The sequence below is a fragment of the Aythya ferina genome, assembly GCF_964211825.1.
Source record: "Aythya ferina genome assembly, chromosome: W".
Lineage (NCBI taxonomy): Eukaryota > Metazoa > Chordata > Aves > Anseriformes > Anatidae > Aythya > Aythya ferina.
The window spans coordinates 11,743,823-11,766,881 of NC_140313.1; the positions used below are offsets into that span (position 1 = coordinate 11,743,823).

The 23,059-nt window shown below is 42.6% G+C and overlaps 1 protein-coding gene and 1 long non-coding RNA gene across 5 annotated transcripts in view; one reads left to right on the forward strand and one right to left on the reverse strand.

The window, feature by feature from the left end:
- Window positions 1-3,675, reverse strand: part of LOC311426402 — a 579,678-nt gene extending 576,003 nt beyond the window's left edge. Inside the window, exon 1 of the long non-coding RNA XR_014686711.1 lies at window positions 3,438-3,675. This is a non-coding gene — a long non-coding RNA (uncharacterized lncRNA). The remainder of the gene's footprint in view (window positions 1-3,437) is intronic.
- Window positions 1-22,707, forward strand: part of LOC311426323 (secretory carrier-associated membrane protein 1-like) — a 145,490-nt gene extending 122,783 nt beyond the window's left edge. For all 4 annotated transcript variants that reach the window (XM_084502756.1, XM_084502755.1, XM_084502757.1 and 1 more), the window contains 3 exons: window positions 12,096-12,197; window positions 13,396-13,513; window positions 20,362-22,707. In XM_084502756.1, coding sequence (XP_084358882.1) covers window positions 12,096-12,197; window positions 13,396-13,513; window positions 20,362-20,526 — 385 coding nt within the window. In that variant the 3' untranslated portion in view covers window positions 20,527-22,707. The remainder of the gene's footprint in view (window positions 1-12,095; window positions 12,198-13,395; window positions 13,514-20,361) is intronic.
- The last annotated feature ends 352 nt before the right edge of the window (window positions 22,708-23,059 follow it).

Here is a 23,059-nt window from a genome sequence, read left to right on the forward strand (position 1 = left end):
CTAAAAATATTTTTCATTTACAACTTTAACTTCTGTTCATGACTTGCATTGCAATGTGGGTGCAAATTGAGATCAACTGAAAATACAGAGAATTGACAGCATTTTAAAATGGTAGCTTACATTAACTGATTACATCTTACATACTCTGTCTTAGTAGTGTTGTTTTTATTCCTGATTTAGTGGAGTTCGTAGTGTCGTTATCCATAGATTTGTGGCTGGTGCAACTTGCCAATAAGCACAGAGTCAGAATTCACACAAAGGTCTTTTAATTAAATAGTTAATTATATAATTCTTCAGAATCAGATGCTTTGCAATCTTTCACAAAGGAAGCACACCCCTGACTTGAATCACTGTTATTTATGTACAGCTAACTTGTGCAATTATCTCTCTGGCTACTTTTGATTGGTTGTTTTAGCTTGCCTAACTTATCTCTATTGAGCCTGTGTATTACAGAGGACCAGCAGGACGGACAGACACCCTCACCAAATACAGCATTTCCATACATTAGCATTATGATGGGTGTTGTTTAAATATGCTAATGACCCTTAATGAGCAAAAGTTTACCATGGGTCAGTCTGGAATCTTCCTTCAGCTGTTTTTCTCCTTGTTTTTTAGCTTTCATCCCTTATCTCCCTTGCTTCTGCTAGTTCAAGGCTACCAGTCTTCCTGTTTTCTTCAAGGTTTCCTTGTTTTCTTCAGCTGAAGAGTTAAGTGTAACATTATCTTTCACAGTTTTAGATCCAGGAAATCCTGCATCAGTTATGTCTAGTATATAGCCTTTCTTAGCGAATAGTGACTGTTTGGAAAAGGAAAACTGCTACTTACATTTTCAACTTTCCTTCAGTTGCTCAGCTGAAGATGAAACAGTTATTGAACTTGTTATAAATGAAGTCTCAACTCAATCTGAATTTAGTAATATTTATAAAACAATATATATTTAAGGCAAGTAAACAGCACTGGGTGTGCGGGGAGTCTACGCTCCACCAACATGCACACACAAACATCAAACATTCTAAATATATAGAACATCGCTTTTACATACTAAACCCAAGTATGCCTATACATACATACAATCAGGAAAGAACAATCCTTTAAGTTTCATGACTTACTAAATTCGAGTACGCCTATACATATGTAAAATCAGAAAAGGTAAAAAACCAATCCTCTAAGTTCCATGACTTAACAGTCTCCATTTTTCATTCCTTTTGAACAATATGTCTTGCTTTAAGTTGTCAAGCAACTCAGTCTTCAGGCCTTATGTATCCCGTTCTTCCCAGATCGAAGAAAAGCATATCCATCTCCTTTTCAAGGCCAATAGGGCCTGGGTCAAAAGGCACGTTCAGGTCAGCAGGGGGCGTAACAGCAAAGGCCTGCAATGGCTGTAGCAGCAGAGGGGCCCATGGCATAGCAGTCGGATCAGTAAAGGAGCCCGCAGCTCCCTCACTATCTGGCAAACCACACGTTTGTGATTGTGGCTCCACATGGCTCTTTAAGGCCTCAGAGATTGCTCGCCAGGTGCCGAGCAATCCCACTGCAACCTTGTCATTTTTAGTTGCAGAGTCCCACACCTTGACCTCAATTTGGTCCCATACATGTATTTCAGGATCATAAACTGTCTGATTGTTAATAAGGAGAATGAGCTGTAAGGTTACCAGGACAGTCTTTGTTTTTAAGGGCGTATGATTCCCCATAATGCGCAACTGCTTACCAGCGATGGGCAGTTGTGTGTGCAGGTCCACTTCTCTCAGCATGAGCTTCTTTCCAGTGACTTTCTGTACGAGCTTCTCTGAGCAGTTTACTGAGTTTGGCCGAACCTATTGTTATAAATGGCTCAGGATTCAAATTAGGATTAAATAAAAAAATAGGATTTATTGAAAGAATATAAAGGAATAGAGGTAAGCAAACAGCGCTGGGTGCACCGGGAGTCTCCGCTCCACCAGGACGCACACCAGTTACATCAAGCAGCTGATTTTTATGCTCCTAGACTAATACATATTCATTACTACTTCTAAAAAAAATAGATTATTAAAATTAGCTTCCGGGGTGCAGTCCCTCCTACTGGAGCATGCGCAGTCTCCTCTGGGGTCTCTTCTGGGGGTCTCTAGGGGTCTTTCATGCTGAAGGCTCGTAGTCTTCCTCTCCACCTTTGTACTTACTGGGCACCATACCAAGTTTACAGAACATCCTCTTCAAGTCTTGTCTCCCAGCTGTCCTTCAGCTTCTTTCTCCTTCCTCTTTATCTCTCGGCCCCCCCTAACCAGATACCAAAGATCCGCATAGTATCCCATAACAGTCACTAGTTGTTATCAGTTGTTCTGAAACTCCCAGACACACGAGTAATTAAAACATTCTTCCCCAGCCATTCACAGACACATCTATAGCAGTGTTAGAAATAGAAGTCCGGAATAACAAAAGCAAACAGGTTCATAAATTTAAGAAGTGATAAATTGACTAGAATGAGGGGGAGACTGGGACACACTGCAGCTGTGGTTCAAGAATTAAGTTGCCAGTGCAGGGCCCAGAGGCAGACAGGATTCAAACAGAATTGTTCTTTATGGACACGAATTGTTAAAACATTCCTCACAATCCCTTATCTTCTTTTTAATATCAACAATTCGTGTCACTTCTGTTGTTAATAACTGGATTTCATCAGTCCGTTCTTGGAGGGTCCAATTCTTAAGCATCATAATTGACATATCCCCTTCCTTTTTTAATGAAGTTATTACAAATGTACTATTTATCACCCAGTGTATTAATAACGTAAGGCAAGGTATCAAACAAGGTATATACAATAACATAATTACACCACATGACAATAAAAATAACACTCTTTTAAACCATGGTCCACTAGGCAGCCATGAAAATAAATCCCATTCCATATCCTTCCAGGTTTGTGTTTGCTCGCTCACCTCCCCCCTCCTTCTCTGGGATGGGAGAGAGAAATGGGAAAGTGAAGCCTGTGAGTTGAGATAAAAACAAGAAAATAATAACAATAATAATAACAATAATGATGATAATAGTACTACTAGTAATAATGTGTACGAAACAAGTGATGCACAATGCAATTGCTCACCACCTGCTGTCCGATGCCCAGCCTAACCCCAAGCAGTCCGGCCCTCCTCCCAGCCTGCCTGCTGGCAGGACAGTGAGAAGCTGAATTTGGCTTGGTCCTTGGCTTGGTGTAAGCACTGCTCTGTAACAATTAAAAACAATTAAAACATCAGCATATTATTAACATTCTTCTCATCCTAAACCAGAACATAACATTCTATCAGCTACTAGGAAGAAACACCCTTTTTATCAATTTTAAACAGCAATTACTAAAGCTAAATTTTCCACAGACTTCTCCTTCTTGTGCTAGTAAATAATCCAAAGCTAGGCAATTTTGATACAAAGCAGTTCTAATCTTTATAACTATTTCTATTACAGCTAATAACCTAATTATTCTATTAAGTATATATACTGGGGTCCTATAGTCCCAGGATCTGTCTTCTGCCCACGTATCTGGATCATAATAGGCAAACGCCTTCAGTCAAGGAGTTAGGCCTGCTTTCAGGGTCAATTCAGGCTTGTGTTACCGTTTGGCCTGTCAGGGTGATCCAGCTCCTGTAAAACGAATCACAATTTTATATAGGTTTAAAAAGGTTCTTATGTTATTTTCTTGGGACAACCTGATCTTAGTGTGGGAGAAGTCCGGTCGAGGCCCTCTCACTCGGCAGTCAATACCCATAGGGGTTGCCTCCCTCGGTAGACCATACACACCACAGTGAAGGGTCCTGCCCCGGTCTTGCCTTCTCCCTTTTCTCCCTTTAGGCTTATCCCCTTTATTTGGCATCCTTAATTCATGCAGAGCCTTGTTGCCAGAATATTAGTTCTCCCTTAGCTTGAGTTTCAGTTTCCCAGTAGCGGACTCAACCCTTCAAGTTTCAGTAGTTACTGGTCCTTTTATTCTGGATGCATGGGTCCCTTTCTGCAGTTCTCACAGCTGTTTCAGTAGTCAGTAAAACAAGGTACAGTCCCTCACATCGGGGGTTCAGTGATTCTTCCCTCCCATGGCTGCTTGTTGAAACTCTTTTTTATCTTCTGACAAGTTAAGCAACGGTTATGTAATTTGCTTTGCCGTAGCAGGATTCATCTGATAGCCATGGCTACATTCACATTTGTAGCCACCTTTCAGGTTGATACAGATTTGACTACAGATACCAGGGTTTTGGCATTCATCAATACCTCCACAGTTTCTCTTGTCTACAAATTCAAACCCAGCTGGACAGTCACATTCATTTATGCATTCCTTCAGAGGCTCATCACTCCAGTCCTTGCAGTCTCTCTGCTGGTTACACACTTTATTGATATCTATGCATTCTCCACTTCTGCACTTGAATTTGCCAGGTCCAGAGCACTGAACAACATTGTTACAGTTTGCTTCATCAGTGCCATCCAGACAGTCTCTCACACCACTGCACTGCCTTCTCCTATGGACACAGTTCCCATCTTCACATCTGAACTGGTCTGGTCCACAGGTCCAAGAAGGGCAGTTAATTTCATCACTTCCATCCTTGCAATAAAGATCTCTGTCACATCACCACTTCTTGTAGATACATTCACCTGAGCCGCACTGCACCTCACTCACAGAACACTTCACCGGAGGTGCAGGCTGGCGGCCACACTGCTCCAAAGATTCATCCGAGTGGTCAGAGTAGTCACCTTGACCATTGCAGACAAAGCTTTTGGAAATACATTGTCCACTACTGCATGTGAACTCTGCTGCACTACAAGTCACATTGCCACAATTCTCTTCATCTTCTCCACTGTCACAGTCTTTTTCACCATCACATTTCCATGACACTGTTCTCATATGACACAGCTCAGCACTTTCATCAGACCCATCTTCACAATCCGGGTCCCCATCACACTGCCATCTGTTTGGCACACACTGACCACTGTTGCACACAAAGTCAGATTCAGCACACGTCTTCTTCACACAAGCACTCTCATCACTGCCATCTGAGCAGTCTTCACATTTTACTCTAGCACCGTCGGCAGCAGTGCACAGTCAGGTGAGGGTGAGCAGCAGGCAGAGCGCCCCGCACTGTCACCTGTGTCACTTATACTACTCCTATTACCCATGCTGTTAGTGTCAGTGGCATCCTCCTTTTCTTTTTGCCACTGACCATTCACCACAAATGGATGAGACACATGATTACTAGTTAGGAAAGAGAGTGTAACGTCTGCTATACGGCTGCAGGCAGTGCCAGCTGCAACCTTAGGTTTGTGAAAGAGCCTGCCGGTGGTCATTTGGCAGTGTAATCTGTGTCTCTGCACTCCTGCCCTGCAATAGAGCTAAGTCGTCATTAGTAATAGTTATAACACCGATCTGGGGACTAATAGTCTTTTTTTGCATTGCAAGATAAACCTTTTATAAAAAGAATGCTAGAGTGAAGCAGCACAGCCGCTGCTGCCGCTGCCTCCATGGTTACGTCAGACAGGCTGCAGGGTCCTGATGTCCGCCCCTCTGCTCTGTGCCGACTCGCCTCACGGTGAGAGTCGACTGCCAGTGTCCACTGACGCCTCTGGTCTCCCGTAGCAACTCGATCTCAGATGTCCCGCAATTACTTCAATTTCCCCGCGTTTTGCAGCTTCTGTCAGGTCTATTCTGTGTCTCTCAGAGCCGTCCGTGGCTCTGCAGCGTCCCAGGGCTCTCTCCGTCCAGCGGTAGTCCCTCCGTAGTGTCTCAGGTCTCCCAGCGCCGCTCAGGTCTCTCGGCACCGCTCAGGTCTCAGCGAGTCCAGGTCTCGGCCTATGCGGGCCTCATATGTTGCAGGAAGCATGTCATATCATGCTCCTGCCTTTTTCTTGTCACAGTCAAAACATTTAAGAGCAAAAATAGGATACACAAGATACACAAGATACACCGGGCCCATATATTAGGCACCACCACTCAAACTTGGATAAAACAGCACTTCTTTTCAGTCTGTCAAGCACTTCGTTCGTCTCTGCCCACTCCCCTTGCAGAGAGTACGGAACAACGGATCGGAACTCTGCACTCGCTTTGCAGCAACGCTGCGTCTCACTCACACAGCACAACCGCACACGGAGGCCTCCAGCACATCTCATTCATACCACAGGAATATAACTTAGAATGATAACCAACCAAATAAGTATTGTCTCTGACTGTGTTCTTCGTGAAGTGACTTGTAACACTTTGTTTCAAACCCTTACACTTACACAAATACTTTCAACACAAAATACGTACAATATGCAAATATTACAATATACAAAATTTCAACACAAAATACATACATAAAAACACATACAATTATTAACACTCCAGTTAGTATCCCTCCAGCAGCCAAAAACATACCGTTTGTCTGCAGTTTCAGGAGATATTTGCTCCTGAGGTGAGCAGCTGAGAGTGGAGTCCCCTCCGAGCAAAACGCTCAGGGTGCACCTAGGGGCGTCCGCGCTGCAGCCGATCCCGCAGCCGAGCAGAGTGTCTCCTGCCTGGCTCTCCAAAATGACTCACAGAAAGCTGACTCCACCATCAGTAAGATTGTAAAGTAGGTATGTTTACTCAGTTCCATGCAGCACGGGGCGGGTAGTCCCACCAGAGTCGTGCACGCCTAACGTGGCAAATTGCTCTAGTAAAGAGTTACATATACATGAACATTCCTATACATATACATATTCCTAACCTGTCCCTTTGTGAACAGTCCTCCTTATCTCAGACCCCTTGATTAAAGTCTGAACCATGAGGTTGTTTTTGATCTGGTTCTCGGGGTCCGAGAGGCTCCTGTTATCTGGTGGTATAAGTGCAGCACAGGCACAAATGTAGCACATACTCATTCTTAATCAATTGCTCTCTAATTTCTAATTCCAATGTTTCAGCTTGCTCTTTTCCGGATCCACGGGTATTCTACTATTAATGTTCAAAGCCTGACAGACCCCGTCCTCCGTGGATCAAAATACATGAGGTCTTAAGGGTTCTTTTGGTCATTCTATCATATAATACTGGATCATTTTCAATTTACTCTTTAATTTTCTGGGGCCCCTATTGTTCCAATTTCTAATCATTATTCATAATGGACTTTTTGGTCATATATCTGGTAATTTGCTCCCTTTCTGGTCCTTGGTCTTCGATTTTATCTGACCCATCCGGGAATTTTACTAGTGGCAATTCCCACAGCCCTTGGTTGCCCCCAGTGAGAGTGTCTTGCAGGGGGTTTAGGACCTATCACCCACCCACGTATCACTCCATTCACCAGCCCAGCCCCCCCGACAGGAGATTAGAACCAGTGAGAAAACAAAAAGACTTCTACGCAGACTTTAGAAGCCTCAGTTACACTCTCACACACAAACACGGGCAACCGTACCTTTACCCAACCGGACGGTATCTTACGAATCAGTCGTCTTCGTCCAGAGTCCAACCGGACGGTATCCACAAGCGTCTTCGTCTGGGATCGAACCAGACGGTATCCAAATGACTGTCGTCTTCGTCCGGTTCGATCCCGGACACTGGAACCCAACCAGACGGTATCCAAACGACCCTGTCGTCTTCATCCGGATCTTCGCGCGCAGAATTACGGGCACAAAAACAGCCGGCAAGGGAGCTCAAAAAAAAATCAAATTCTTTGATTCTTTGCTTACCTTTATTCAGGTTCAGGATGGCATTAGTCCCGATCTGACTCAAACAGGAGCCACCAAATGGTGGGGCGCCTCTCCTAGATTAAATCAGAATTCAGGAACTATAGCCATCCCGGACGAGCCCCCAAATTGTTATAAATGGCTCAGGATTCAAATTAGGATTAAATAAAAAAATAGGATTTATTGAAAGAATATAAAGGAATAGAGGTAAGCAAACAGCGCTGGGTGCACCGGGAGTCTCCGCTCCACCAGGACGCACATCAGTTACATCAAGCAGCTGATTTTTATGCTCCTAGACTAATACATATTCATTACTACTTCTAAAAAAATAGATTATTAAAATTAGCTTCCGGGGTGCAGTCCCTCCTACTGGAGCATGCGCAGTCTCCTCTGGGGTCTCTTCTGGGGGTCTCTAGGGGTCTTTCATGCTGAAGGCTCGTAGTCTTCCTCTCCACCTTTGTACTTACTGGGCACCATACCAAGTTTACAGAACATCCTCTTCAAGTCTTGTCTCCCAGCTGTCCTTCAGCTTCTTTCTCCTTCCTCTTTATCTCTCGGCCCCCCCTAACCAGATACCAAAGATCCGCATAGTATCCCATAACAGTCACTAGTTGTTATCAGTTGTTCTGAAACTCCCAGACACACAAGTAATTAAAACATTCTTCCCCAGCCATTCACAGACACATCTATAGCAGTGTTAGAAATAGAAGTCCGGAATAACAAAAGCAAACAGGTTCATAAATTTAAGAAGTGATAAATTGACTAGAATGAGGGGGAGACTGGGACACACTGCAGCTGTGGTTCAAGAATTAAGTTGCCAGTGCAGGGCCCAGAGGCAGACAGGATTCAAACAGAATTGTTCTTTATGGACACGAATTGTTAAAACATTCCTCACACTATCTTCATGAGGCAATCAATGTGCCTGTTCCCATGCTGGTCTCCGTTCTGCTAGCCGGTCCCTATTCATTCCTTTTTCCTGCTTCTTTATTGATGATATAACTTCATTATATAGTGTTGCCTTTTTTTTTTATCTTGAGGACAGGATCCCCTCTTACACCCTTCACCCCACAGCAGTCCTTTTCAAAAACCAACTTTTTATTGGTCAAACAACTTTGCATATAACAACAACAGCAAACACCCAGAAGCTTCCATGCCTTAGTGGCTGGAGAACAAGCAACCCTGAGACTGCATGGAGTCTCATGAATCACCCTTCTTTGTTCCCTCTAAACTCTTTTACATTCCTGATGGCCTCATCGTTAAGAGTCTAATGTTATCATCAACCACGGGGCTTGCCGACCCCCATGGCCACACCCCCACATCTCCCCCTTCTTTATTAATATCAACCATCTTTTCAACACGAATTACCACTCCATATATAACAAACTGAACTAGTTAAATAAATAGAAATGAACAAACTGCCTTCTGCAAAAAATTGCAATTACTGGCAAAATCTGGTTCCATTTTCTTAATGTGACTTAATTGATCTTTACTTTCTTTAGAACTTCGGTAGCAAGCATATCATGTGATCATTAGTTTTGATAGTAGTAAGTTGAGGTCTTTGTTGAAATTTTGCTTATATATTTATATTTGTTTTCTTGACAGGCTTTTAACACTTTTAGTCTTTGTCAGTCTGGCATTTTATTATTTTGAACAACAAGCATATTTTGTTTATTTTGCTTTTAAACAACAGCTGCTTCAGTATTGTGATCTGTGTTTTTTTCAGGAAATCCATATTAGATTTTATTTCCTTTTTGTGCTGTTTTGGCTGGGATAGAGTTAATTTTCTTCATAGTAGCTTGTATGGTGCTATGTTATGGATTTATAATGAAAATAATGTGGATAACACACAAATGTTTTAGTTGGTGCTGAGTAGTGCTTATGCTGAATCAAGTTCTTTTCTATTTCTCAAGCTGCCTGCTAGCAAGTAGGCTTGGGAGCACACAAGAAGCTAGGAGGGGACAGAATCGGGACAGCTGACTCAAACTGACCAAAGGGATATTCCATACCATATGACTACATGCTGAACAATAAAACTGTGTGTGTGTGGGGGGTCATTGCTTGGGGACTGGCCTGGATGCTGTTTGGCTGGTGGTGAGCAATTCCATTGTGTATCACTTGTTTGTTTTCCTTTGGTTGTGTTTTTTTTTTTTTTCCTTTTTTTTTCTTTTTTTTCTTTTTTTCTCTCTTTCTTATTAAACTGTCTTTATCTCATCACATGAGTTTTGTAACTTTTGCTCTTCTGTTTCTCTTCCCCACATACAGCTGGGGGAGTGGGGGAGAAGTGAGTGACCAGCTGTGTGGTGCTTTGCTGCTTACTGGGTTTAAACCACAGCAATCACTTTGACAAGTAAAAGAATTTCTTTCCATACTGCCAGTGCTGTAAACTTCAGCCTGAAAGAGGAGCAGGCTTCTGTTCTTTATGCATTGTAGCAAAACCTCTATGTTTAATCTAAGATGTGGTGGTTTTACCATGCTGGGCAGCTAAACACCACAACCGCTCTCTCACTCCCCCTCCTTAGATGAGAAGGGGGAGAAGTAAAGCAAAGAACAACTCACGGGTTGAGATAAGGATAATTTAATTAAAGGGAAATAATTATAATAATTAAATAAAGATTATTACGAACTAAACAATTTAACTAAAGGGAAATAAAAGGGGAAAGGGGAAAAGGGAGGGGGAAAGGGAAAAAAAAAAGGAGGAAAACAAACAAATAAAATAAATAAAGGCTATGTGGAAGTGCAGAGGAAAGAAATTACTCTCTACTTCCCACAAATGAGCAATGATTGACCATGTCCTTGAAGCAGGGCCTCAATGCACATAGCCAGTGTTCGGGAGGAGGACCGACGTTTTCACAACGAGAGCCCACCCCTTCCATCTTCTTCCTTTTTCCAGCTTTTATTGCTGAGTGTGACATCATATGGTATGGAATATCCCTTTGGTTGGTTTAGGTCAGATGCCCTAGTGATGTTCTCACTTTTTGCCCACCCCCTAGGAGCGTTAGAGAGAGGCCCGATGCTGTGCCAGCACTGCTCAGCAGTAGACACAACACTGGTGTGATAACACTGCTGTTCCAGCTACAAGTGCAGAGCACAGCACTGTATGGCCTGCTGCAGGGAAAGTTAACATTCCAGCCAGACCCAGTACACCTGAACAGAACACTAAGGAATAGTATCTTGCTGCTATTTCCACCTCTGTTAGAGACGCAGAAGACAAAAAAATACTGTATTAAAGAAGAATCTATTGTAAATAGATGGGACCAAAGATTCGTGGTGAAAGGAGTCAAGTCCAGTTGGAGGCCGGTCACTAGTGGCGTTCCCCAGGGCTCGGTGCTGGGGCCGGTCCTCTTTAATATCTTCATCGATGATCTGGATGAGGGCATTGAGTGCACCCTCAGTAAGTTTGCAGATGACACCAAGTTAGGTGCGTGTGTCGATCTGCTCGAGGGTAGGAAGGCTCTGCAGGAGGATCTGGATAGGCTGGACCGATGGGCTGAGGTCAACTGCATGAAGTTCAACAAGGCCAAGTGCCGGGTCCTCCACCTGGGGCGCAATAACCCCAAGCAGAGCTACAGGCTGGGAAATGAGTGGTTGGAGAGCTGCCAGGCAGAGAAGGACCTGGGAGTGATGGTTGATAGTCGGCTGAATATGAGCCAGCAGTGTGCTCAGGTGGCCAAGAAGGCTTGCATAAGAAACAGTGTGGCCAGCAGGGCTAGGGAGGTGATCATCCCCCTGTACTCGGCTCTGGTGAGGCCGCACCTCGAGTACTGTGTTCAGTTTTGGGCCCCTCGCTACAAGAAGGACATGGAGGTGCTTGAGCGAATCCAGAGAAGGGCGACGAAGCTGGTGAGGGGCCTGGAGAACAAGTCCTATGAGGAGCGGCTGAGGGAGCTGGGATTGTTCAGCCTGGAGAAAAGGAGGCTCAGGGGCAACCTTATTGCTCTCTACAGGTACCTTAAGGGAGGCTGTAGTGAGGTGGGGGTTGGTCTGTTCTCCCACATGCCTGGTGACAGGACGAGGGGGAATGGGCTTAAGTTGCGCCAGGGGAGGTTTAGGTTGGATGTTAGGAAGAACTTCTTTACCGAAAGGGTTGTTAGACATTGGAACGGGCTGCCCAGGGAAGTGGTAGAGTCACCATCCCTGGAGGTCTTTAAAAGACGTTTAGATGTAGAGCTTAGGGATATGGTTTAGTGGAGGACTGTTAGTGTTAGGTCAGAGGTTGGATGCAATGATCTTGAGGTCTCTTCCAACCTAGAAATTCTGTGATTCTGTGATTAAATAAACATTTTCCAGAACCACAGAATTACTGCCTGAAATTTTAAGTCACCATCAAGAAATAAAAGCATTTTTCTCTAGTTAATGCAAGAAAAAAAAAAAAAAGAAAAAAAATTGGTACTATAGTCTTTGTCAAAATACATTTATTTCCTGGCTGCTTTAATCTTTTTTTCCTCTTCTTTCAGGAGTGACAGTTCATTCAGGTTCTTTGTGTTCTTCTTTGTATATATCTGTCAGTTTGCTGTACATGTACTTCAAGCTGCAGGATTTCAAAGATGGGGAAACTGGTGAGTATTCTCTTTTCTGTAGTATTGTGCTGTCTGTTTAAGACCAAAAAAAATCAACAAACTAAAAGTAATTAAAATTATGGCTGTAGTAGTCAGCTGATAGCATGGAGACCTATGACTGGCAGTACTATATCTGGGTATGGACATTTTGTTGCTAATCTCCAAACATACATAAGGCAGACAAAATGGAACTGGAGTGTAAGGAAAAAGCACATTTTATTATTTCTTCTCTCTAATTCAATTTTTTAATTTTTCATAGATACTTTGATTGACATGAAAAAATATAATTTTAGAGGGCCAACTCTCTAAGTATGTGGAATGTGCTTTTAAGGATACTTGGGAAAGGGGTATGAAAAGTAGCCAGTTGATCAGAAGATGCTATTTGCAATTTAGATTTTGGAGATTTGTGGTAGAGTACAGTTGGACATAGAAAATATCAAAGCAATTTAAAAAAGATGCAGGAAAAGCATAAGGTTATTTGGATGTACAGAAACTTTTTCTTCTTTTCATTGGGAGAATCATTTCCATCTTAATGTTTTAATTTTTTTAAGGCAACCTGCTTTTTGTGATTTCAAGTATGATGTACGTTTTGTTGGTGTTTCAATTTTGAAGAATGGGGAAATGTTTAAAATAGAAAATGATAAAGCCATCTTTTCTATTTCTCAGACTATCCTCTCTACTTAAAAAAAAAAAAAAAGTATTATATTAAACCCAACTGAGAAAGTATGTGTGAGAAAGTATGTGTAGATACAATTAAATGAGTCTTCCCACACAGAGGCTGCATGTGTATGGCATGTTTTATTTTTAAAGAAGTTAGAAGCTAGCTTTTTAGGGACATTTTATCTTCCACAAAAACATGTACTCTTTAATTAGTCTGAAATGACATGACCAAAAAAAGGTTGATGAGCAACTCTAATTTCTCTCTTAATTTCTTCTCAACTATGCTCAAGGAAAATCATCTTATATTTGCTAGTTTTCCTTATAGTTTCATTGCATGCACTGGGAAAATAGAAACTAAGCTTTTTAAAAAATATTATAAACGGGAATATGCTCATTTGTAATTTTCATGAAATTTTCTTCAAAAATATTCAAAGTTGAGCAAAACCAGGATGTTATAAATCTTCCCTTGATGTCGATACCTGTGGTTTAATAGTTCTTGTGCTGTGCCAATAAAATTGATCTTGTCTTTTTCCTTCAGTGGGTGGATTTCATCTCTTACTGGTCTTAATAAGAGTATCCCCGTTGGCATTATGATGATAATTATAGCTGCACTTTTCACAGCATCTGCTGTGATCTCATTAGTTATGTTTAAAAAGGTAAGTTATTCGTTACGCTCTTCTATTTCCTATGTTTAATATGGATTTTTCTTTCCTACTTGAGAGAGGAAGTCTTTCACAAAGTAACGGGGATTATTTATATTCTTGGGAGTCTGCCTTATATATTAACAATTGTGCTTCTATAGTACTTTCTTGATTATACTGTCATGGAATTATGAAAAACTGTTTTTACAATATACTTATTTTCTGCAAACTAGAACAGAATAGTATAGTTCAGTTGGAAGGGTGCCTACAAAGACCATCAAATCCAACTGCCTGACCTCGTCAGGGCTAACCAAAAGTTAAAGTGTATTATTAAGGGCATTATCGAAATGCCTCATTAACACTGACAGAAATGGGGTATCAACCATCTCTCTAAGAAGCCTGTTCCAGCGTTTGACCACCTTCACAGTAAAGATTTTTTCCTAACGTCCAGTCTGAACCTCCCCTAGCGCAGCTTTGTGCCATTCCCATGAATTATATCATTGTTTACCAGGGAGAAGAGAATGACACCTCCCTTTCCAATCCCCCTCTTCAGGAAGTTATATAGAGTTATATAATGAGGTTGCCTCTTAGCCTCCTTTTCTCCAGACTAGACAAAGCAAATGTCCTCAGCCTCTCATCATAGGACGTGCCTTCTAGCCCTTTTACCAGCTTTGTCGCCCTCCTCTGGACACTTTCAAAGACCGTAACATCCTTTTTATATTGTGGAGATCAGAACTACATGCAATATTCAAGGTGAGGCTATACAAACGCTAAATATAATGGGAGAATGACCTCTTGACCAGCTGTCTGTGCTGTGTTTAATGCATCAAAAAATGGGGTTTGCCCTCTTGGCTGCCAGGGCACACTGCTGACTCATGTTAAGCCTACTGTTGACCAGAACCCCAAGGTCCATTTCCGCATGGCTGCTCTCTAGCCGCTTGTCTCCCAGTCTGTACCTGTGTCCAGCATTAGTCCATCCCAGGTTCAGAACCAGTCATTTTTCTTTGTTGAATTTCATGCTGTTGCTGACTGTCCAATGCTCCAATCTATCTAGATCCTTCTGCAATGTCTCTTGTCCCTCCAGGGAGTCAACATCACCTCCCCATTTAGTATCATCAACAAACTTGCTGAGGATGCATTCCACTGCATTCAGACAGTTGATAAAAATATTGAACAGGACTGGCCCTAGAACTGAGCCCTGGGGAACACCGCTAGTGACTGGCCGCCAGTCAGATGTAGCCCCATTCACTACAACCCTTTGAGTCCTACCATTCAGCAAGTTCATCACCCAGTATTGCATGTACCTGTTTTTCCTCACAGCTGGACAATTTGTCCAGCAGAATTCTGTGAGGGACGATATCAAAGGCCTTGCTAAAATCCAGAAAGATTACATACAACACCTTCCATTCATCGACTAAGGAGGAGACCTTATGTGGTAGTTTTACCCTGCTGGGCAGCCAAACTCCATCACAACTGCTCTTTCACTCCCCCTCCTCCTCCTCAGAAGAGGGGGAGAAGAAAGTATGCTAGCAAAAAAAACCACAACCTTATGAGTTCAAATAAGGATAATTTAATTAAAGGGGAAAGAAAGAAAGAAAAAGAAAGCAAAGGTTGTGTGGAAGCACAGAAGGAATTAAAAATAAATTATTCTCTACTTCATCAGTGAGTGATGTTTGGCCAAGTCCTGGGAAGCAGGGCCTCAATAAATGTAGCAGTGGTTTGAGAGGACAGATGTCTTCCTAATGAGACCCACCTCCTTCTCCTTTCCCTTTCACAGCTTTTATTGCTGAGTGTGACATCATATGGTATGGATATCCCTTTGGTCAGTTTAGGTCAGCTGCCTTGGTGATGTCCCCTCACCACTTCTTTCCCATCCCCAGCCTACTGGCTTTGAGAGGACTTGGAGAGTGTCTTGATGCCGTGCCAGCACTGCTCAGCAATAGACAAAACACTGGTGTAATATCAGGGCTGTTCTAGCCACAAGTGCAGAGCGCAACACTATATGGGCCGCTGCAGGGATAGTTAACTACATCCCAGCCAAACCCAGTACAGTTATCACAACTATTTTCAACCTAACTCCAAAACACAGCGCCATACCAGCCACTAGGAAGAAAATTAATTCTATCCCAGCCGAAACCCACACCACCTTCCGCTTCCCTACATGCACTACAAGGACTTTGGCTCCTCCCAGTGTGTGTAGGGTTTTTTTTTCAGCAGGACTGGGATGGTTGCCAGGGAAGGTTTAGGTTGGATATTAGGAAGAACTTCTTTACCGAAAGGATTGTTAGGCATTGGAATGGGCTGCCCAAGGAAGTGGTTGAGTCACCATCCCTGGAGGTCTTTAAAAGATGTTTAGATGTAGCACTTAGTGATATGGTTTAGTGGAGGACTTGTTAGTGTTAGGTCAGAGGTTGGACTAGGTGATCTTGGAGGTCTCTTCCAACCTAGATGATTCTGTGATTCTGTGATCCTCTGGTGTTAACTACCCGAGTGGCTTCTGCTAAATTCATGTCCCAGTGTTTCCAAGTCCTAGCACCCAATACCCGTAGCATAGTCTTTCACAGTCCATTGTATCTCTCAGCCTTCCCAAAGGCTTGTGGGTGACAGGGGATGTGATACATCCACTCAATACCATGCCTCTTGGCCCAAGAGTTTACAAGATCATTTTCAAAGTGACTCCCATTGTCTGACTCGATTCTCTCTGGTGTACCATGATGCCACAGTACTTGCCTTGCCAGGCCCAAGATGGTGTTTCAAGCAATAGCATGGTTTACTGGGTATGTTTCCAGCCACCCAGTAGTTCCCTCTACCATGGTGAGTATGTAGTGCTTGCCTTGGTGGGTTTGTGGGAGTGGTCCAATATAGTCACCAGGCCTCATCATATCAAAATCCTAGAAACCGTCCCATATTCCCGTCATGGCTCACTTGAACACTGCACAGGTTTCATACTCATGGGTAACCTCTATGATGACCTTATTGGTCAGGTCCACCCCTCGATGATGACCCAACTGTATGTGGCTGTCGTAGTTTTACTCGGGTGGGCAGCCGAGCTCCACCACAGCCGCTCTCTCACTCCCCTTCCTCAAAGGGAAATGAGGAGAAAAAATATGATGCAAAGGGCTCAAGGTTTGAGATAAGGACGGGGAGATCGTTCAACAATTATCGTGATGGGAAAAACAGACTCAACATAAGGAGATATTAAGATTTATTGCCTATTACTAACAAGCTAGAGAAGTGAGAAACAGAGGAAAGAAACCAAAAGCACCTTCCCCCCCCCCCCCATCCACCTTCTTCCACCTCCTCCCCCCGAGCGGCGCAGGGGAACGGGGGAATGGGGGTTATGGTCAGTCTACAGCGCTTCTTCTCTGCTGCTCCTTCTCGGTCACTTTCGTCCCCTGTGCTGTGGGGTCCCACCCACGGGATACAGTCCTTGATGAACTGATCTGGCGTGGGTTCCCCACAGGCAGCAGCTCTTCCAGAACTGCTCCAGATATGGGTCCGTACCATGGGGTCCATCCCTCAGGAGAAAACTGCTCCAACCTGGCTCCCCCACAGGCAGCAGCTCCTGCCAGGTCACCTGCTCCTGCGTGGTCTCCTCTTCACGGGCTACAGGTCCAACCCAGAACCGGTGAGGGTCCTCCACAGGCCGCAGTCTCCGTTGGTGCAGGTCCACCTGCTCCACCGGAGCATAAAGCTGCTATGCTAAAAGCCCACCAGTACCCTTTTCGGTCCTTGAAATATCCTCTCCTGAGACAGTCCATGCCAAGGATGCATGGAGCATCCAGGCCAGTCACAATATGGTGCTTTTGCTACAAACACCCAGCAACTTTCACGTCTTAATGCCGTGAGAACAAGCAGTCCCAGACAGCAAGGCTATCCTGAATCACCCTTCTTTGTTCCTTCTATACTCTTTACATTCCTCCTGGCCTCATTGTTAAAAGTCTGATGTTATCACCAACCATGGGGCTTGTTGACCCCTTTGGCCACACTCCCACAAGGACTCCCAAGTCCTTCTCTGAAGGGCAGCTCTTATGTTCTTCTTCTCCCAGTCTACATAAATACCTGGGATTGCCCCAGTCCAAGTGCAACACCTTGCACTTGGCTGTGTTGAACCTCGTTAAGTTCTTATGGGCCCACTTCTCCAGCCTGTCCAGGTCCCTCTGGATGGCATCCCCTCCCTCTGTTCTATCAACTGAACTGCTCATCTTGGTGTCATCTGCAGACTTGCTGAGTGTGCACTCAATTTCGTCGTCTGTCATTGATAAAGATGTTGAAGAGCAAAACAGTTACCTGTTGGGATCCCCTTGTCACCCCATAAATACAGATGGGTTCTGCCCCTTTATAGCTTGATGGCATTACAGTACACTGTGCACCTGTGTCTACTAAAGCCTTATACTTCTGTGTGTCTGAGGTGCCAGGCCATCTAATCCACTCAGTCCAATAAACCCGATTGTCCCTTTCCTCCACCTGGCTGGAGGCAGGGCTCCTCTAGTCCTCGTCATAGTATTAATTACTGTGTCTTGGGGACTGTCCACTGGAGACTGGAGCAGCAAGTTTTTCAGACCCCCCCCCCCCCCCCGCTTTTGTGACTGTTTTTCCTTGCAACTCATGTACCAGTGCCTCTAGGGTCAAGGTAGATATTCCATCCCATTGTCTCATGTCCTTTCCATGGTCACGTAAGTAAAACCACAGGGTGGCATGTGGTGTGTACCCCATATCTTCTTCCTTAAACAGAAGGACACTTAATCCTGATAGCTGAGAGACTGGTTCGTAAACGTGGGAAGGAAGATAAATTCTCTCTAAGTTGGTGGATCTCTTCAGAAAGTTTCTCCAAAGCATTCTTTTTGAGTTCGTGGAACTACTGAGAAAGTTTTTCCACAGCCAAGACGCAGGCCTGTAGGAAAGAGGAGAGACTTCATACTGCCAGAGTTGTTTAGTCAATTCATTCACTGTGGGTTCCTCACGGTCTTTCCAGGTCATTACTGCCAATGAGCTGGCATATGATGATGGTGCACTCCATACAAACATCCGCCACATGGGTCATGTACACTTGACTTCATTTGGATCTGTGGATATCTGTTCGTTGTCTAGGTCCCTATAAACCATCTCCAGCATGGCTAATTCCCTCAGGTACTGGATTCCCTTCTCCATAGTGGTCCACTTGCCTGGTAGACATACAAGTTCTTCCTCGAAGGAATACCTTTCCTTCACAGCTGACAGGAGATGCCTCCAGAGGCTGAAGTGTGCTGAAGAGTGCTCCATTTCCAATTGCTTTGACAATGTCTGCATCCCTAGAAAGGGATACCAGCCTCCTGGTTTCCCTGCCCTCTCATTCCAGACTATTTGCTCCGCTGTTCCAGCACCGGACTAGCCAGGTGACAAGGTGCTCACCTAGATGATGACTGAAATCTTTTTGCATATTCCATAGCTCACGCTGCTATAGACCTCAGGTAGTTATTGATGCTCTTATGATATCTTCCTCTTCATCTTCCCGTTCATCTGATGGCCCAGTGATTTCAGAGTAGCCTATCTCATCTTCTTCCTCCCCAGTCTGAGTAGGAGTTCCTCTGCTTTCTAAGCAACCTGACTCATCCATTGCTTCATCTTGGATACAGGGGCAACTGACACTGGTACAGTCTGTTTCCCTGGCCTAACCTTGGGGCCTGTTACACAAGTTGTAACAGCTGCAGGGCCCATCACAGGGGTTGGAATGACCACTCGGCCCATCACAAGGTTGTGGGTAGCTGCCAGGGTTGGAGCTGCTGCAGGGTCCGTCACAGGGCTTGGAGTGGCCAGTGGGTTTGGGGTGGCCACAGGACTTAGGGTGGATGCAGGATCTGTCACTAGGGTTATAGTGGCATCAATTGCAGCTCCGTAAGCATAGGACAAGCCCCAGCACGTTGCAGTGATTTGTGTACCTGTTGTGGTTTAACCTGGCCAGCAGCTAAGCACCACAGCCCACCCTCCCCCCTCCCTCTCTGGGATGGGGGAGAGAATCAGAAAAATATGAAAGCCTGTGGGTTGAGATAGAGACAGTTTATTAAGACAGAAAATAAAGGAAAATAATAAAAATAATTATAATAGTACTACTACTAATAATGTGTACAAAACCAGTGATGCACAGTGCAATTGCTCACCACCCGATGACGGATGCCCAGCCTATCCCCAAAAAGAGGTCCCCCCACCCCAACCAGCCCCCCCATATTAATTGTTCCACATGACATCAGATGATACGGAATACCCTTTTGGCCAGTTTGGGTCAGCTGTCCTGGTTCTGTCCCCTCCCAGCTCCTGCTGCACCCCTAGCCTGCCCGCTTGCAGGACAGAGCGAGAGGCTGAAAAGTCCTTGGCTTAGTGTAAGCACTGCTCTGGAACAACTAAAACATCAGTGTGTTATCAACATTATTCTAATCCTAACACAGCACCATACCAGCTATTAGGAGGAAAATTAACTCTATCCTAGCCGAAACCAGGACAATATGTACACCAAGTTGTATACAAATTGAGACAGAAGACACTTTTTCAAGCTGTGTTATGCTAAGGATGCAGCCTGTTTGTGTATTTAAATATGTTGTTTCAGGCAGTAGGTCCAGCACACATTTTAGTAAAGACCTATGAGATCCCTGTGAAATTGCAAAGTTACAGGTATTGCTACAGTCAAACTGTGTTTGCATCAGGGCAATTAAAAGTTGTAGGATTTGTGGAAAAGAAGTCTGTTTACTCATTTCTGGATCCTCCCAAACATATAAGCAAGCCAGATTTCCCCATCATGCAGTTCTGCTTTGTGTTTGAGACTTTGCTATTACTCTATCAAGATATGGAAGGCTAAGCATACTTTTTCCACTGCTTTCCCACCTCCCTAGGTACATGGTCTCTACCGCATAACTGGTGCTAGTTTCGAGAAAGCACAGCAAGAGTTTGCAACAGGAATGATGTCCAATAAAACTGTACAAACTGCTGCAGTCAACGCCGCCTCAACAGCAGCAACCAGTGCAGCTCAAAATGCATTCAAGGGTAACCAAATGTAGAGAAATATAACAAGTGATTATTTTTCTCTTTTGTTGTACTTAATTTTCCAGGCAATTATATTCCCTAAAAACTTAGATCAAAATACACACAGCATATCTGTATCTTCTTCAAAGATAGCCACTCTTTGCCCTGTTGCATTCTAGAATATAAAACTTTCCATATTTTATGGAGGATAAATAATTTAAACAGTTGGACTGAGAATGAATTATGGTATTTAATAATCAAGTAAATATAGTAGGAATTTGGATTTTTTTTTAGTGGTTCACTACAGTATTGTTTTAAACTTCAGGAAAGCACTTTGGATCAATCATTTTTGTTTCTAAGAACTGATTTCCCTATTTCTACTATAAGAAGTGGGGTAGACTGAAAGATGTAGCAAGTTAGGTTTGGCTAATGCTTTTGATATATACCAGTAAGTTTGCATGAATACTGTTGAGTTATCTGATCATGTTTAAATAGTGTCTTGGTCCAGAATTTCCCTGTGCCATTCTATAATTATAACATTTGTTTGCATCTCTTTTCATGAAGCATTCTCTACATGGGAGAAATGACCAGGGTGCATAATAAGTCTCTGTAATAGAATGTATAATGCAGTGTACAGTTTAAGGAAGTTGAAACTGATGGTTTCAATCACAGAGCTAAATGAGTATAGATTTGCTATTTTTAATTTCAGTATTCATGTCTCGGGGCCATAATTTTTCTGAAAAAAAACAAACACAATATTGACCTTGAGAACACTGGTTTCTTGCCCCCCTACCCTCTCTTACATGAAATGGTATTTTTATTGTGTTTGGGATTTTTGTTTATTTTTATTTTTTAAGTGCAGATTTGTGTTTAACTATGGTACTAAATCTCTAGCTCTGTCAGTTACTCTGTTTACCGCTTGTCCAAAAATCTAAATATACAGTATTCAATTTTTAACAGGAATATTGCCTAAAATCAAGCTTTTTAAGCAATGACATTTAACAGATACTTGAATTCATTTTAATGTAACTCAGCCAGCTCTGTGATTTAATTTAAGCTGGAAAAAAAGCTTTTAAAATATTTTGAATTGAAGAAGTAAGAAATCTTCATCTTTCACACAGTTAAATTTTAATTTATTGATCTGGAGTCCTAAGAGGTTAAATTGGTGCTGTGGAACTGAACAATCCATAATGGTGCATACCATCATAATATTCTAGAATTTAATCTGGTTTTACTATATAAACTGATGTTTCTCTCCTTTCAAGGATATTTGATATTCTTGGATTGACTTGTGAGTCTTATTCATAATACTTGGGCTGTTTTTTTAAACTCTATTTTAGAAAATTAAAACAGGAAGGACCACATTCCACAAACTGTAGAAATATACACTGTAGCTGAAATGAATTTGTAGTGTCATGCGTTGAATACACTGATTTAAACCTTATAAGTGATATTCAAGATTTTTGTTTAAACCAGAAATCTCTGACAATTTGCAGCCCAAAAGTGAATGAGAAATTTAGTTTTGACAACAAAAGGCTGATGTCTGTTAAAATATTTTATACCTGACTAAAACTAGGTTTTACAGTCTCTTATTAATTAGCCAGAGTATGGCACCCACTTAAGTTGTCATTTTGTAGTATGTGGCAAATTGAGTACAAAGTATGAAGTTTAAACACTGGAATGTTGTTGATCTGTAATTTAGGAGTTGGTTTTATTTATCTGAGGGATGTTTGCATTTTTTATAAATTACTTAAACAATGTAAACAATGTAAACAATTATGTAAACAATGCTCTACAATCACGGTGAATGTCATGGTTCTGTACAAATTCACTTCTGTCCTTCCGTTGCATGTCTGAGTAGTTCTAAAGTTATGTATATTTCTTGTATTAACACAGTATCATAGAATAAAAATATATATATTTTTTTCCTGGATGCTTGCTCTATATAGTTTTAAACAATATAAGGATTTTTCTTTTAAAGGTCAGGATAACATGCAGGGTGGCTGATCTATGGAAAAGTCTCACTTGGTTTTTATAATTCTGTATAAAAATGCTGCAGTTCTGCTGAAATGGGAAAGTAAAATGTCCACTGTCAAAATAATGCATTAGGGTCATAAGAATTACTCAAATATTAAGAAGAAAATTCTTAAATGCTTGCAGCCCACTTACTTGTGCTATAAAGTTAGAGGGCTAAAATCTAAATAAGTTCTGTCATTACTGAATGAAATTCTTCAGGTATTAAGTGAATCTTAAAATATTATTGAAAGTAAAATGAAGTTATTGAAAACAGCATTGGTTTGGTACTGTTTATTTTCCAAATTTCTGCCTATTGACATGACACTGCCGTGTCAGTTGTGTCACTTTGTATCCTGTTGTATCACTGCTGTGTCTTGCTTTTTCTTTCACTATCAATCTGTTGATTTTTTTTTTCATGTAATATCAACTGTAATGTCTGCTCTTTAGTGCTGAATTTATTACCGGGTTTTCTTTGAACAGAAAAATTAGTTCAGCTAGACCACTGTGGTGTAGTTAACGTTTGCAAATGCACAATACAGAGAATACTGTTCT